Consider the following 13588-nt stretch of genomic DNA (forward strand, 5'->3'; position numbering starts at 1 on the left):
AAAAGTTGCAGTCTATTCCTATGTTTGGGGTTACCGGAGTCTACAGGTATTTTTGTTCACTATTGGATCCCCAGTCCTTACCACAGATACCTGGAACTTGATAATGATTAAAATGAATGAATGACTCCCCATCCAGGTACCTCAGTTGGTTAGAGTCTTTCCAATAAATTAAGGTTGTGGGTTCAATTCCCAGACAGGGAACATACAAGAATCAATGAATGCATAAATAAGTGGAACAGCATATTAGTTTCTCTCAAAAAATCAATAAATTTTAAAAAAGTAAAATTTGGAATAATTCTACTGCTAGGGGAAATACTTCTTCACTTACAAAAAGTAACATTTACTATTTATGATGTGTCATTGTGTAGTAGGCACTCTACTATGTGCTATATACATCAGTGCCCATATAATTGCATTTTCATGACCCTAAAATTCATTATTGCCCCTCTTTTACCAATGAGGAAACTGAGGCTTCAGAAAAGCTAATTAACTTGCCCAGCTCCAAATAGAGACAGAAAAAAGATTTGAACTTAGGTCAATGTATTTATTTACATTATTAGCTTTACTTGCCATTACTGGCTTCTTTGTTCATGAATATAAAAATCACCATATATACAGCTTATTTAAAAAAAAAACCCAACTTTTACATTACAAACTGATTTTTGTTATACGTCAAAGTAGGAAGTACAACACCTACTTGAATAATGGGCAAAGCGACAGAATATTGTATTGGAAAGGGCAACAGGAGAGCTAGTTATTCTCTCTAACCAGCCATATGGCTTCGGGTTTCCACAAGGAAGTGTACTAAAATAGAATAAAGCTGAATGGGCTGCCCTTAAGAAGACAGCTAGTGCAACTCTTTCGTTTTATAGATGGGCGACTACAGGTTTTGCAACGTGGCAGAGTGGTATGGCCAACCACTACCGCCTAGTGTTGTTTGTTCTGAGTCACACCGCCTCCTTCAATAAACATTTCCCAGCAGTCGTTTCCTATTCTGCCGCCCAGTACGATTATTGGCTACTATTGGCCACGTTCTTTCCACCCTATTGTTTGTTTGGTTATTTATTTCATTTCATTTCACCACTTTTAAAACGCTCCATTGGATGCAGTTAGATGCAAGCTGAGCGTCAGCTGCGAGTGCACTGAGTGACGTGACCCGGGTGGACAGGTGGTCACGCAGTAGACCTCAGAGGCAGTTACTCCCTTCTGGTGTAAAGGTGTGTGCGCCAGCCGTGGAGGGGCGAGGCTGCATCTCTTCCGAACAATACCTTTGGCTTTCCACTGACCCCACTAGTAGCATAAAACCGGAGGAAACACTCAGTGACCGGCTGGCTGCTCAAGACACGACCCGGTCTCCAGAGCTGTTTCTCCACCCGGGTTAATCTCCAATTCCGAGTCTCCAGCTGTCAGAAAAGCAACATTCTACTTGGCTCGACCACAGGCTCCGAAAAGGCATTTCCATCACCGCCCTCGGTCTTGAGTGGCCGACCGCCGCTCTCCCCCGCCCCCAGCTGGCGCCCGTGGCCCCGAGGCCTGCAGGGTCACGCTCCGGGGCAAGGCCACAGCTCAGGTGCTGCCACGCGAGGCCTTCTAGGGCAGACAGCAGCCAATCGTCACGAGGCATACAGAAACCCTAGCCAATCAACGCCGGCCTCATTCCTGGGCCCAGCCCGCGCCGGCCCTTTCTCCCTGCTCCCCTTCCTGGTGCCTGTAGTCGTGGCCGGAGCTGCCACCGCCTGCAGAGCTCGTCGGGGTCTGTAGCGCAGCCCCTGCCCTGGCACCCTTCGGTTTCTCCTGTCGCCTTCACTGAGGATGAGTCCCTGCGCGGCCGTGCGCCCCCGCCGCGGAGACCGCCGGCGCACTTTCATCTAGCGACTGGTGAGGGAGGGCTCGGCGCGCCCGACTGTGCGGAGAGGGCTGAGGCGACCGCGTCCCTTCAGCCGGGAGGCAGTGGGCCAGTGTTACCTTTCCGGAGGGTGCGGGTGGACCGCGCGGAGGGAGCCAGGGCCGCCGAGGCTGCCGGGCTCGGCCCGAGACCACGCGGGCTGAGTGTCCGGCCCCGGCCGCCGCCGCCGTCCCGCCGCCGCCCTCCGCTGGTGAATGGTCTGCTTGGGCGACGTGCGACGTTGTCCTGCCTGACACGCCCTCCAGAGCTGTTGCTTTGCCGGTTTCTGAGAGTTGACCTGCATCACTTCCCCTCGAGCCTTGAATTCGATGCTATTTCTCGAGGCGCTTTCCCCTTCTTGGGGTCACACTGTTTTAGTCCACTCGGGGGATACTCACTCCAGTTCCGTGTGACTTGGCAATGTGAAAATGGGGCCGGTTCTTATCGGGGGGACTGGGGGACAGAGAAGTTAAAGGACTCTTGTTCCAGTATGTAGTATTAGATAATAGGAACCCCAATTCTGTGACTACATGTAAGGGTGATTCCTTTCAACAATATTCTATTTCTCGTTCAGGGTTTCCTAAGTGCATTTTAAGAGAGTATTTTGGATGGAGTAGAATAGGTGGAAACTAGAGTTCCATCTGTGTGATTTTGGATGGGCTACTTAAACTTCCACACCAGTTTCCTCATTGTAAAATGGAACTAACCGAATATACAGGGGCAGTGATGAGGCTGAAAAGAGGATTGAGTATGTTAATTTATACAAAACATTGTGCTTGTACATTTGCACTTTTAAAAGGTGGTGGACATCATATTTGTAAGCCACGGGGAAGATGGCGGTCCTGTGAAGGTTTGGGTGAAAAGCCTACCAAGCAGAAAGGACCCCAATGTAGTCATGCCATTTTCTCACCTGTATACCAACAGGTCCTTTTGTTCCCCTTTTTCTTAACTTTAATTAGGTGCTTACATATGAACGAATTGTTTCATTTGTTTTTAAGAACAACTCGGGATAAGTAGTTATCCCCTTTTTACAAGTGAGAGAATTGAAGCTTAGGAAATTATGATGTTCCCCGGATCACTTAGCTAGTTGGTTGTGTACCTACCTGGGTTAAAGGCTCAGGTGTTCTTATTCAGAGCCTGAACTTTATATATACATACTACTGGTCACCAGGCGTGATTGGCATCCTCTTCCTGAGTCATGAAGCTATTCTTAGTACATGAAATACATGGCATACCTTGTTTTATTGCACTTTATGGCATTTAAGAAATGTGCTTTTTTCAAATTGAAGCCAAGACCTTTCACTAGCAAAATGATTACAGTTGTCTTCGTTGTGGTGATCTGGAACTGAACCCGTGATATCTCAAGTATTGGTTTATTTTGGTTGGGTATGTCAGAGAATAGCATGATTAGATTTATGTTTTAGTGAGATAACTCTTAACCAAACATAAGTAGGATTGTTGAGGGCTCTCCCTCCACTGGTTAACACCTTTGTGGTGGACCAGTCATCAAGGTTGAACAATCGCCTGTAGCTAGCTATACTTTTCCAACTCACTTTCTCATTAACACTTCTTATTCATCACATATAAGACAAATTTTCAACTTTAATATTTTTAACATTTATTTATTGATTTTAGAGAGAGAGGGAGAGAGAGAAAGACAGACTAAAAGAAACAAAAGTCTGTTCCTGTATGGGCCCTGTCCAGAGATCGAACCCAAAACCTTTGTGTATGGGAACAATGTAACCAGTCCAGCTATCCAGCTAGGGCTCAGCTTTAATTTTTATTTGTTCCTTTGTTTAAGTTCTGTTTCCTGATTTTCAAAGTATTTATTCCATACTCTTCTTTCTGATCTGTAATCAAGCCAGAAACCTGGGAGTTTTCACCATGTCTTGTCAAGTCAAGATCCTAAATATCTCTCTGAATTGCTCCCTATCTTTATCCCTAAAAAAGGCAGATAAAGCTGTCTATAATCTAATCCGTCCTTGTGTATATATTAGGCCTCACTCGTTTCTAAATTACTTGAAATTTTCAGAATGGACCAGGATGATTCCAGTGATTTTATATTTACTTTTTCCTCTGCCTCAAATGCCCATCCACCCTGAATTTATCAGGCAAACTTGTACTCATCTTCAGTTTTAGTTTAAATATCTCCTGTGGGAAATCTTCCGTAGATCCTCTTATCTATTTCCCATTCATATAAGTCACTTGTTATCTTCACTGTAATAGATTTATAATCACGTTATATTTTTATTACTTAAATAAAATCCGTGTCCTCTACCAAACTGCTACCCTTTTGATGGTAGAGACTGGGCGATAAATATTAAATTTTGTTCAGTCAATGCACTTGTTAAGTGAGTTATACTTTTAAGTATTATCCATGAACCTATATTTATTATTTTATCTAAAATACTTAAGCCCTCTTTTAGTATTTCCAATATCTTGTGCCCTACTGTGGATGCACTGGAGAAGCAGTGTGGAGTTGTAGAAAGTAGCTTGGACTTAGCTGTTAAATAGATCTGTGTTTGAATTCTAAGCCCTCTTTTACTGGTGGTATGTTTGGGTGGTTTACTTAACCTCTCTGTAATGTAAAATATTCAGTAGGTATTAAATGCTTACTATTTATTTCCTTTCCTTTCTTTGCCTTCAGTAAGCATTTGTTGAATGCATAAATAAGCTTTACATTAGGCATTGGAAATATGGGCCTGGAATTCAGGAAACAAATTTGGGGATTATGAGCATGTTAGATTCAAGTTAACATGAGAGACTGAAAATTTTCAGGGAGAATACCAAGTAGAGAAGAAAAGAAGACTGAAGATGGACTATTGAGAGAAGCCCAGCTTATAGGTCAGGGAAAGGGATAATAATGCCTTTGGAAGAAGTGATAGGAGAGTCCAGGTTTAAATGCTTCAGTGGCTCCCTGTACTTTCAGCATCTCTTTTTAGATTCCTTAGGAGAATGTGGTGTTAATGACTCAAAAACAGGGAAGTCAAGTAAGATAAGAACTGAAAGTACCCAAAAGTATGGCTTTTTGGAGGTCATCGGTTTCATAGTTTCACTGAAGTATGCATGGAAGCCGGGTAGTCGAGACATGGAAGCTCAAATGTGAATTTTGGGATTGAAATGTGTTACCTTTTCTCTGCTAAGGAAATAAGAGTAATAAAAATTGTTTCTTGAATGTATACATATTTGCTGCCAGACACCATGCTAAGCAGTTTTATCAGTTACAGTACCTCTGAGGTTGGTGGTATTGTTTCCCTTTTCAGATGAAGGAATGAGGGTTTGGAGAGATTATGTAATTTTTAGAGTTACATAATTGGTAACAGCTGGCTTTGCTATATTTGAATCCAAATATGTAGGACTCTAATAAACTCTAACTCCTAATGTTCATAGTTTTTGTTTTTTATGTGCTTTTTTCTCTCTCCATATATATACATTTTAGTATGGTGTCATTCTTATATTTAATATTTCTTTTATTTTTCTTTTAAATGTTCAACTTTTTAACATTTCAAAAGGGATTTTTTTTTCTGTATCTTAAATTCTTTCACGTAGGGTCTGAGTGATTTGCCAATAAGTAGTTCATTTCAGGTATTATGAAGATGTTGAAAACACAATCATAGCAAAATTTTAGAGCCTCAACAGAATGAAATTAACTAAATTTGAATTTTGCCATATACCATGTGTTTCAGTTTTAACATTTTTAAATTACTTGAGGCTTTCATATCTTTTTCTTTATCAACTAACTCCCAAATACTTTGTGGTTCATATCAACACTTTAGGGGGAATGATTTTTATAAGGACTGTATCAAATTATAAGACTTGAAATGGAACTGGAGCTAGACAGATAAGGAATCATCTAGTCTATGCTATCATTTCAGATGGAGAATAGTTAAAACTGGGTAGATTCAGGGCTTCTGACTTTTAGTGTAGTTTGAAATAGGAGTGAACAGTGCAGATTTGAAATGTTTCATATCTGTCTGGTACATAGAACTTTATCCTATAGATACAGTAAACTCATGTATGTCCCTCCAAATAGTCTTTTAATAACTTTTTCTCTGTCATTTAAAGTATATATTTAAAAACAAAATGGAAAAAAAACAACGGGGGGGGGAAATATAAGTATTTATAATGGTTTGATATCTTGGAGAAGAAAATTAACATAGAATTTCTACTATAAAAGCTTTAAAAATCTGGGCAGATATATATGAATTGACTATTCATTTAAAATCCAGAGAACAAATTCATCAGTGGTATAGAGTTCCTGTTTTCCCACAACTATCAAGACATAGTAATATCAGCCTTTTTAATCTTTGCCATTCTGAAAGATTCCTGTAAAGATGGTAGATTTAAGTGTGTTTATAGCTTGTGGGTACATAAGCAGAAGATTGTAAAAATACAGGAGAGGAAGAATAAAAGTAATGGAAGAAAGAGGTAGACTCCAGAGTATAGACTAGAGGCTAACTTCTTAAACATGAGATTTGGGGAAAAGAAGCTGAGTATGACTGATGGATATAGGATGATACAAAATACTATAGGTGAAGGTGAAAGTTGTTAGACTTTATTTTGTTAAAATAGGAATTAAAGGCGCTTAAATATGGAGGTAGTTGTATTGTAAATTACTTGAGGAGAGTGAGAGATTTTCTATTTTACTTTTTCTTCCTTTCCCCTTATAGGTCACCCTTGCAATTATGGATATTTAAAAGGATCAGACAGTGTGGAGGGGGAGTTCCCCTCCTCACTCCCCCTTGGTGCTTGACTCCAGGAATAATTTATAAACTGTGGAAAGCTAATTTTTTTTAAATAAAGAACTTGTATTTGATATAAACTTTATATAACACTATTTATAATTTTTTGATTTAAGTGCCAAAATCAATTGTACGAAGAAGATTTATAGTTTTATACTCTTCCCACGAGGGTTTAAATTACAATCCTAAGTAATCCTGAGGCCATTTATTCTCTATAAATTTTTCTGAATAGCACCTTTGTGTCCTGGCTTTTTCATTTTTTTAAAAAAAATTATCTGACTATTCTGAAGAAGGAAGGAGTATAAACAGGATGAATTCTTTCATCCCTGACTGCACATCAAAGTGTCGATCCCTAAAGCATGCTTTGGATGTCCTTTCTGTGATAACCAAGGGAAGTGAAGACCAGATTAAGGCCTTTCTCTCCAGTCATTGTTATAATGCAGCAACTATCAAGGATGCCTTTGGCAGAAATGCCCTCCACCTTGTTTCCTCCTGTGGGAAGAAAGGAGTGTTAGAATGGCTTATTGAGAAAGGAGTGGATCCACTGGTGAAAGACAAGGAGTCAGGATGGACAGCTTTGCACAGAAGCATATTTTATGGGCACATTGATTGTGTTTGGTCCCTACTGAAGGTAAGTAATTTATTTTTAACTATTGCATTTTTCTTGAGAGAAGGAGAGTAGAATAATACATCCTAATTTTACCCTACCAGAAATGATAAGTCTCAAGATAGTCTTTTGATAGTCTTTTGATTCTGACTTTTTGGTAATATATGAGCAGCAGTAGCCAGAGAGCCATATTAAACTAATTCAACTTAGCTCATAACCAGAAAGATTAGTGGATCAGATACTTCTACTTCTTCATGTCATCTTGACCTCATCTCTTATTTCACCACAGTTGTGATGACCAGTTGTGCACAGGCTTCTAGCAGCTTTGTGTAGGTATACTATACATTTTGTTTCTGGCATATATTGCATGCCTCTGATTTTATGCCTCAGGGCTTGGCAAATTCATGACCAGTTAAAAGTCTAGGAGAGTGAAAATCCCTGTAGAGCAACTCCCTGTTAATGAAGAATGGGAACTGGTGGTAAATACTTCCTTCCTCCTTTTGTCCCTTGATTGGACAATTAATCTGTAATATATTTTATAAGGTTCCCAGAATGCCCTGGTAGGATTATGCACTAGCTTCCGTAACAGTGCCTTACTTGATAACACATCCTTTTATTGGTTTTTTCTTCTTCCTCGATTTACTCTTTTGGTCTCTCACCACTGCTTTCTAGGATATGTTCCCATGGAAATAACCTGCATGCCAGTTTACCTCATGCTTTGCTTTTGGGGAAGACAGTCAAAATAAAAACAGTTTTTTATATTTGCAGAAAGACATTTTCTGTAGTGTTACCAGTGAAATGTGTCTATTGTCCATTTGCTTCTTGTTGTAGGGCATTGGCATGAAATGCTCAGGCTTTTAATCCTGGTATATACTTAGATGCTTTTTTTTTATAGTACTTAGATGCTTTTTAATAAGCTGATGAATTTACTGTTTTGGAGCTATATAAAGAGTTGATTTTTGGCCCTTGCCGTTAGCTCAGTGGATAGAGCATCAGCTTGGTTTCTAGACGTTCCGAGTTCGATTCCCAATCAGGGCACACAGGAGATGTGCCCATCTGCTTCTCTCCCACAACCTTCTTTTCCCCTCCAATTGCCAGTGGCTCAGTTGATTTGAGCATGTCCCTCCCGGGCACTGAGAATAACTCATTGGAGCACATCAGCCTCAGGTGCTAAAAATAGCTCCATATTTGAGCATCTTCCCCAAATGGGGGTTGCCAGGTGGATCCTGGCTGCTGCGCATGCAGGAGTCTGCCTCACTATGTACTCTCACCTAAAAAGAAAAATAGTTGATTTATAAAGAAATGGGATAGACTACACACTGTTCTTACTACCTTTAGTGTGTAAGATGTGCATATTAAATCGTTATAGCTCACCATTTCTAGGAAGCTCTAAAGCAGGGGTCCCCAAACTTTTTACACAGGGGGCCAGTTCACTGTCCCTCAGACTGTTGGAGGGCCGGACTATAAAAAAAAACTATGAACAAATCCCTGTGCACACTGCACATATCCTATTTTAAAGTAAAAAAACAAAGGGAACAAATACAATATTTAAAATAAAAGAACAAGTAAATTTAAATCAACAAACTGACCAGTATTTCAATGGGAACTATGGGCCTGCTTTTGAGTAATGAGATGGTCAATGTCTGGTTCCATGTTTGTCACTGCTAGCCGTAACAAGTGATATGACGTGCTTCCGTGTGTCCCGCGTCACTGGAAGTAGTACTGTACGTGAGTGATGCCATGCTTTGCGGCGCTGCCACATACAGTGCTCCTCTCACTGACCACCAATGAAAGGGGTGCCCCTTCTGGAAGTACGGCAGGGGCCGGATAAATGGCCTCAGGGGGCCGCATGCAGCCTGCAGGCCATAGTTTGAGGACCCCTGCTCTAAAGCCTCCCCCCAAATTGTCCCTAGTCCTTTATGCAGATTGTGGCTGCTTAGGGTAATGCAACTATCTGTAGTCTTACTAGTGTCCATTTGTTATAAATTAAGTTTAGGAAAAATTGACAAAATAAACTCTGGGGATATGAGTTTCTGGGATGTCATTTGTCATTCATAGCTTGGAATACTCTGTCTTGGAATTTACCATTCATACTCTGAAAAAGGCAAATTCAGGTCTTCCAACATGGATTTATTATGTCTTAACTATTTGAAAGCAGTAGTCAATGTACAATTTTAAATTTATTAAGATGTTAGATCACTTACGATTTTTTTTTACTTGTTACTAACTTGAATTTTTTGTTCATTGACAAACCTTTTGAAGTCAGATATTATAACCATCTGGAACATAATAAAGTTAGAATTGGTTTTAGTTTATTAGAATCTTATTATGAGATAAGTGGGGATTCTTCTTTCCTGAGTAATCCAAAACAGTATGCCAACATGACACAATTAGAATTTAAAAACTTTATGGTTTATCTCAGCCTATAACTATCCTGTGTGGACAGGCAGTGATGACTTGCATCAGTTAAAATAAAGATAAGGTCTTAGTAATTGTTGAAGGTCTTACTAAACTACTAGAAAATATTAGAAGTTATTCTTGAAAAGGAATGCATTCTTTTTTTTTTTTAGTGAGAGAGATGAGAATTATCAGCTCATAGTTATGTTACTTTAGTTATGAACAGTAAAAACAGTAAATTCTAATATACATATTTTTCTGCCGTTGCCTTGAAATCTTTACAACCATTATCTGGACATGGACTGTTGCTCTACAAATACCAAGAAGTGTATATGTATGTACATACACACTGACGCAGACCCAGAGCTAGGGCATTTTAGGAAGCCAGAGCTGCCTTACTATGGAAAACTTTCACATGTAATTAATTTTGATTTTAAGTGCTATTTATTTCTTCATTACTTTGGACCTTCCGTAGTCCACCAAGAATTGGATATTTGATTTCTTTTAGTGATCTTTGGTGTGTGAAAAAAAATATGTATGATCATAGGAGATAATTGTTACTAAATGTCTATTTTTAAAGTATTTATGAGCTTGATCATCTGGATTTTTGATAAATAAGAATAAGAAATGACTGATTATAGGTAAATGGTTAAAATACATACATACAAATGTGTATATATATATATATATACACACATATATATACACACACACACACACACATTCTTTTTTCTTTTTTTTAGCATGGTGTTAGTCTGTATATTCAAGACAAAGAAGGCTTGTCAGCTTTGGATCTTGTAATGAAGGATAGACCAACTCATGTGGTATTCAAAAATACTGGTAAGAAAATTCTACATACAGATTCCATTAAGGTACAGCTTAGGAAATTTAAATGAAATTTTATTCTTGCCCTGGCCGGTTGGCTCAGTGGTAGTGCATCAGCCCGGCGTGTGGAAGTCCTGGGTTCAATTCCCGGTTAGGGCACACAGGAGAAGCACTCATCTGCTTCGCCCCCCCTCCCCCCTCCCCTTCCTCTCTACCTCTCTCTTTCCCTCCTACAGCCAAGGCTTCATTGGAGCAGAGTTGGCCCCAGGCACTGATGGCGGCTGGATGGCCTCCACCTCAGGTGCTAGAATGGCTCTGGCCACAACAACGGAGCAAAGCCCCAGATGGGCAGATCATTGCCCCCTGGTGGGCATACCAGGGGGATCCTAGTCAAGCGCATGCTGGAGTCTGACTGCCTCCCCATTTCTAACGTCCAAAAAATACAAAAAAAAAAAATATTGTTTAAAGTGTCTGAGGTAATTTGTGTGTGTATATCTGCAAAGAACTTTTACTGTGGTTAATAATTTTGGTTCTCCATTCAGAACACTTCTATTTATTTTGTATTTTTTAATTTTAATCTACATTATCTCTAAGAGTAAAACACAGCCTAAAGAAGGAAGGCATTTAGAATTATAATTACTGTAATGTATTAATGTACATGCAGAAAGTAACATCAACATTTAAGGTAAAGAGGAAAACGGAAGTGATTTTTCTACTTACATATTCTTTTAATTCTTCTTGCTCCTCAAGCTAAGTAAGGACTCATTCTTCATTTTTATTTCTAACTTGGATACTATGTTACAGGTTTTATTTACAAAGGAATTATATGAGCCTTCCAAAATAAAAGAGAAGATATTATAAGCTTTGCTGTGATTAAATTTTACCCCAGTTCAATGGATACCCTAATCAGAAGTGTTGCATTTGTCAAGAGCAAACTATTGAAAGTTAGTGTTTCTGTAGGAACAGCAATTAATACATTTGCTTCATTTAGAAGAATCAACTCTAGTTGCAGGACTTCAGTTGTTTATTGATTGCTTCTCATATTTGCATTGACCCGGGAGATCCAGCTGAGCCAATGACCCCTTGCTCAAGCCAGTGACCTTGGGCTTAACCTAGTGACCTTTGGTCTTAAGCCAGCGACCCCATGCTCAAGCTAGTGAGCCTGTGCTCAAGCCAGATGAGCCTGTGCTGAAGCTGGAGGAGCTAAAGCTGGTAACTTTGGGGTTTTGAACCTACTGGGGACCTCAGCGTACCAGATCTATGCTCTATCCACTGTGCCACTACCTGGTCAGGCTAGATAACACTTTATTTTTAAATAACTAGGTATTATTTTCATGGAAACTAATTGTGTACAGCAGGTGATATTTATTCTTTTGGCAGTTAAATGTTAGCTACTAAAGAAACAAATACTGGATTGCTTACATTGAGAAAGGCCAGTGATGATTTGGATTTTCTGATTTCTATTCCTAGAATTATATATTAGTAGATTCATAATTTAAAAGAGAGTGTTGGCAACATCTTTAAAATATGGTAGTTAAATTAGTTCCTATAAAGGGTCATGTGTAATGTAAACTAATTAGTGGAATAACGCTATAATTACACTACACTAATATTTGTTTTATAATATAAAAGTATAAAAACTAATTTTCATTTTAGATCCTACAGATGTCTACACCTGGGGAGATAATACAAATTTCACCCTGGGTCATGGAAGCCAAAATAGTAAACATCATCCAGAATTGGTGGATCTGTTCTCCAGGAGTGGGGTTTATATTAAGCAGGTATTTTGAAGTACAAACTAACTACTTTTAGAGATTAAAAAGAATTTTTGTATTTAATAGTCATCTTTTCACTTAGATTATGTTAACTTTGTTGAAGGTATAACATATTTGATGAAGAAATTAACAAAACTATTAATATATTTTAGATTTTGTTAGTCTTAATCATAGACTGTAAAATACAATAAAACTTTGAGATGTTTTTCACGCACTTTTAGAAATTAGAAGGCATTATTCAGATAATCATTTGATTTTATAAAGGTAGAACTTTTATTGATTTTATAGTTTTTGTATCTGTTTAATAAAAATTAGAGTTTTTCAAGTTGTTTCTCAGGTGAATTCATTGTTGAAACTCAGTGTTACTAGTTTTAGGTAAGTGAACCTGAGTTCTTCAATATAAGTAATTGTAAAATTAATTGGTATACAATTGTAAAGGTTTGGTCTTTGATCTTCTGTCATTATGCTGGATATTATCTTTCACTTATATGGATGGATTTGCTACTGTTGACATACTCATCTCTGTCTTCCACTTTGTGTGTTTGTGTGTGTATTAAACTGAGTTGGATCAGATCTTCAGAATCCTTTTTAAAGTGGTGTTCTACCCATCAGCAGCCATTAATGATTAATCAGAGTTGGGGCCCTTTAGATAACTGCCCCAACTGTTTTCCTTTTCTGAGTTAGTACAGACATGGTCAGATTTCATAAACTGAGATTTTTTTTTCATAAACAGGAATTTTTACACAAGAATGAAGAAATAATGGTGACATTAAGAAACCAGAGGCTGATTGTACTTTTTGATCTTAAGATATATGTGCTATAGAAAAATTGAGCTTATTTCACTTGGTAGGGTTATGGATGAAAACTCCATTTCAGTTAAGGCAAGGAAATGAGAGTATTTTGTGAAGAGATAAAGATGAAAGGGATTTTATTTACCACAGAATGAGGGTTGAAGCAAACACTGGACAAATTTGAGAGGAAGGAAAACAGTCTAGATTTCAGTCAGAAAAGAGGAAGCAAGTTTATGGGACTATATACTGAGCACCCTTTACAGATGAGGGCAAAAGTAGGTTTTATAGTTATGAGTACAGTTTATTCTTGTATTATTATTTATTGTAATACTTATTTGTATTATACCTGTAAACCTACTTTTGCCCTCCCCTGTATATAGAGAGTCCTAATAGTTACTGACAAAGGACTGATTCTGTAGTTTTTAGTACCAAATGAATTAACTACCAAGGGACAGAACTAACGTATTGGAATAATATATTACTGAGATTTAAGATGAAAAACCATAATCAGTTATCTCCTTAAAAATGTTAGAGATTTTATTTTTAAATTTTATTTATTTACTTTG

General features: G+C 38.4%; 1 protein-coding gene across 3 annotated transcripts in view; it reads left to right on the forward strand.

Annotated features, from left to right (window-relative positions):
- Positions 1 to 554: 554 nt before the first annotated feature.
- The window catches only part of IBTK (inhibitor of Bruton tyrosine kinase), an 85965-nt gene continuing 72931 nt past the window's right edge, over positions 555 to 13588 (forward strand). Inside the window, exons 1-4 of one of the 3 annotated variants that reach the window (XM_066358970.1) lie at positions 555 to 1878; positions 6556 to 7258; positions 10375 to 10471; positions 12113 to 12237. In XM_066358970.1, coding sequence (XP_066215067.1) covers positions 6938 to 7258; positions 10375 to 10471; positions 12113 to 12237 — 543 coding nt within the window. In that variant the 5' untranslated portion in view covers positions 555 to 1878; positions 6556 to 6937. The remainder of the gene's footprint in view (positions 1879 to 6555; positions 7259 to 10374; positions 10472 to 12112; positions 12238 to 13588) is intronic. The other 2 variants (XM_066358969.1, XM_066358971.1) reach the window with 2 other exon arrangements.

Source organism: Saccopteryx leptura, chromosome 1, assembly GCF_036850995.1.
Source record: "Saccopteryx leptura isolate mSacLep1 chromosome 1, mSacLep1_pri_phased_curated, whole genome shotgun sequence".
Classification (NCBI taxonomy): Eukaryota; Metazoa; Chordata; class Mammalia; order Chiroptera; family Emballonuridae; genus Saccopteryx; species Saccopteryx leptura.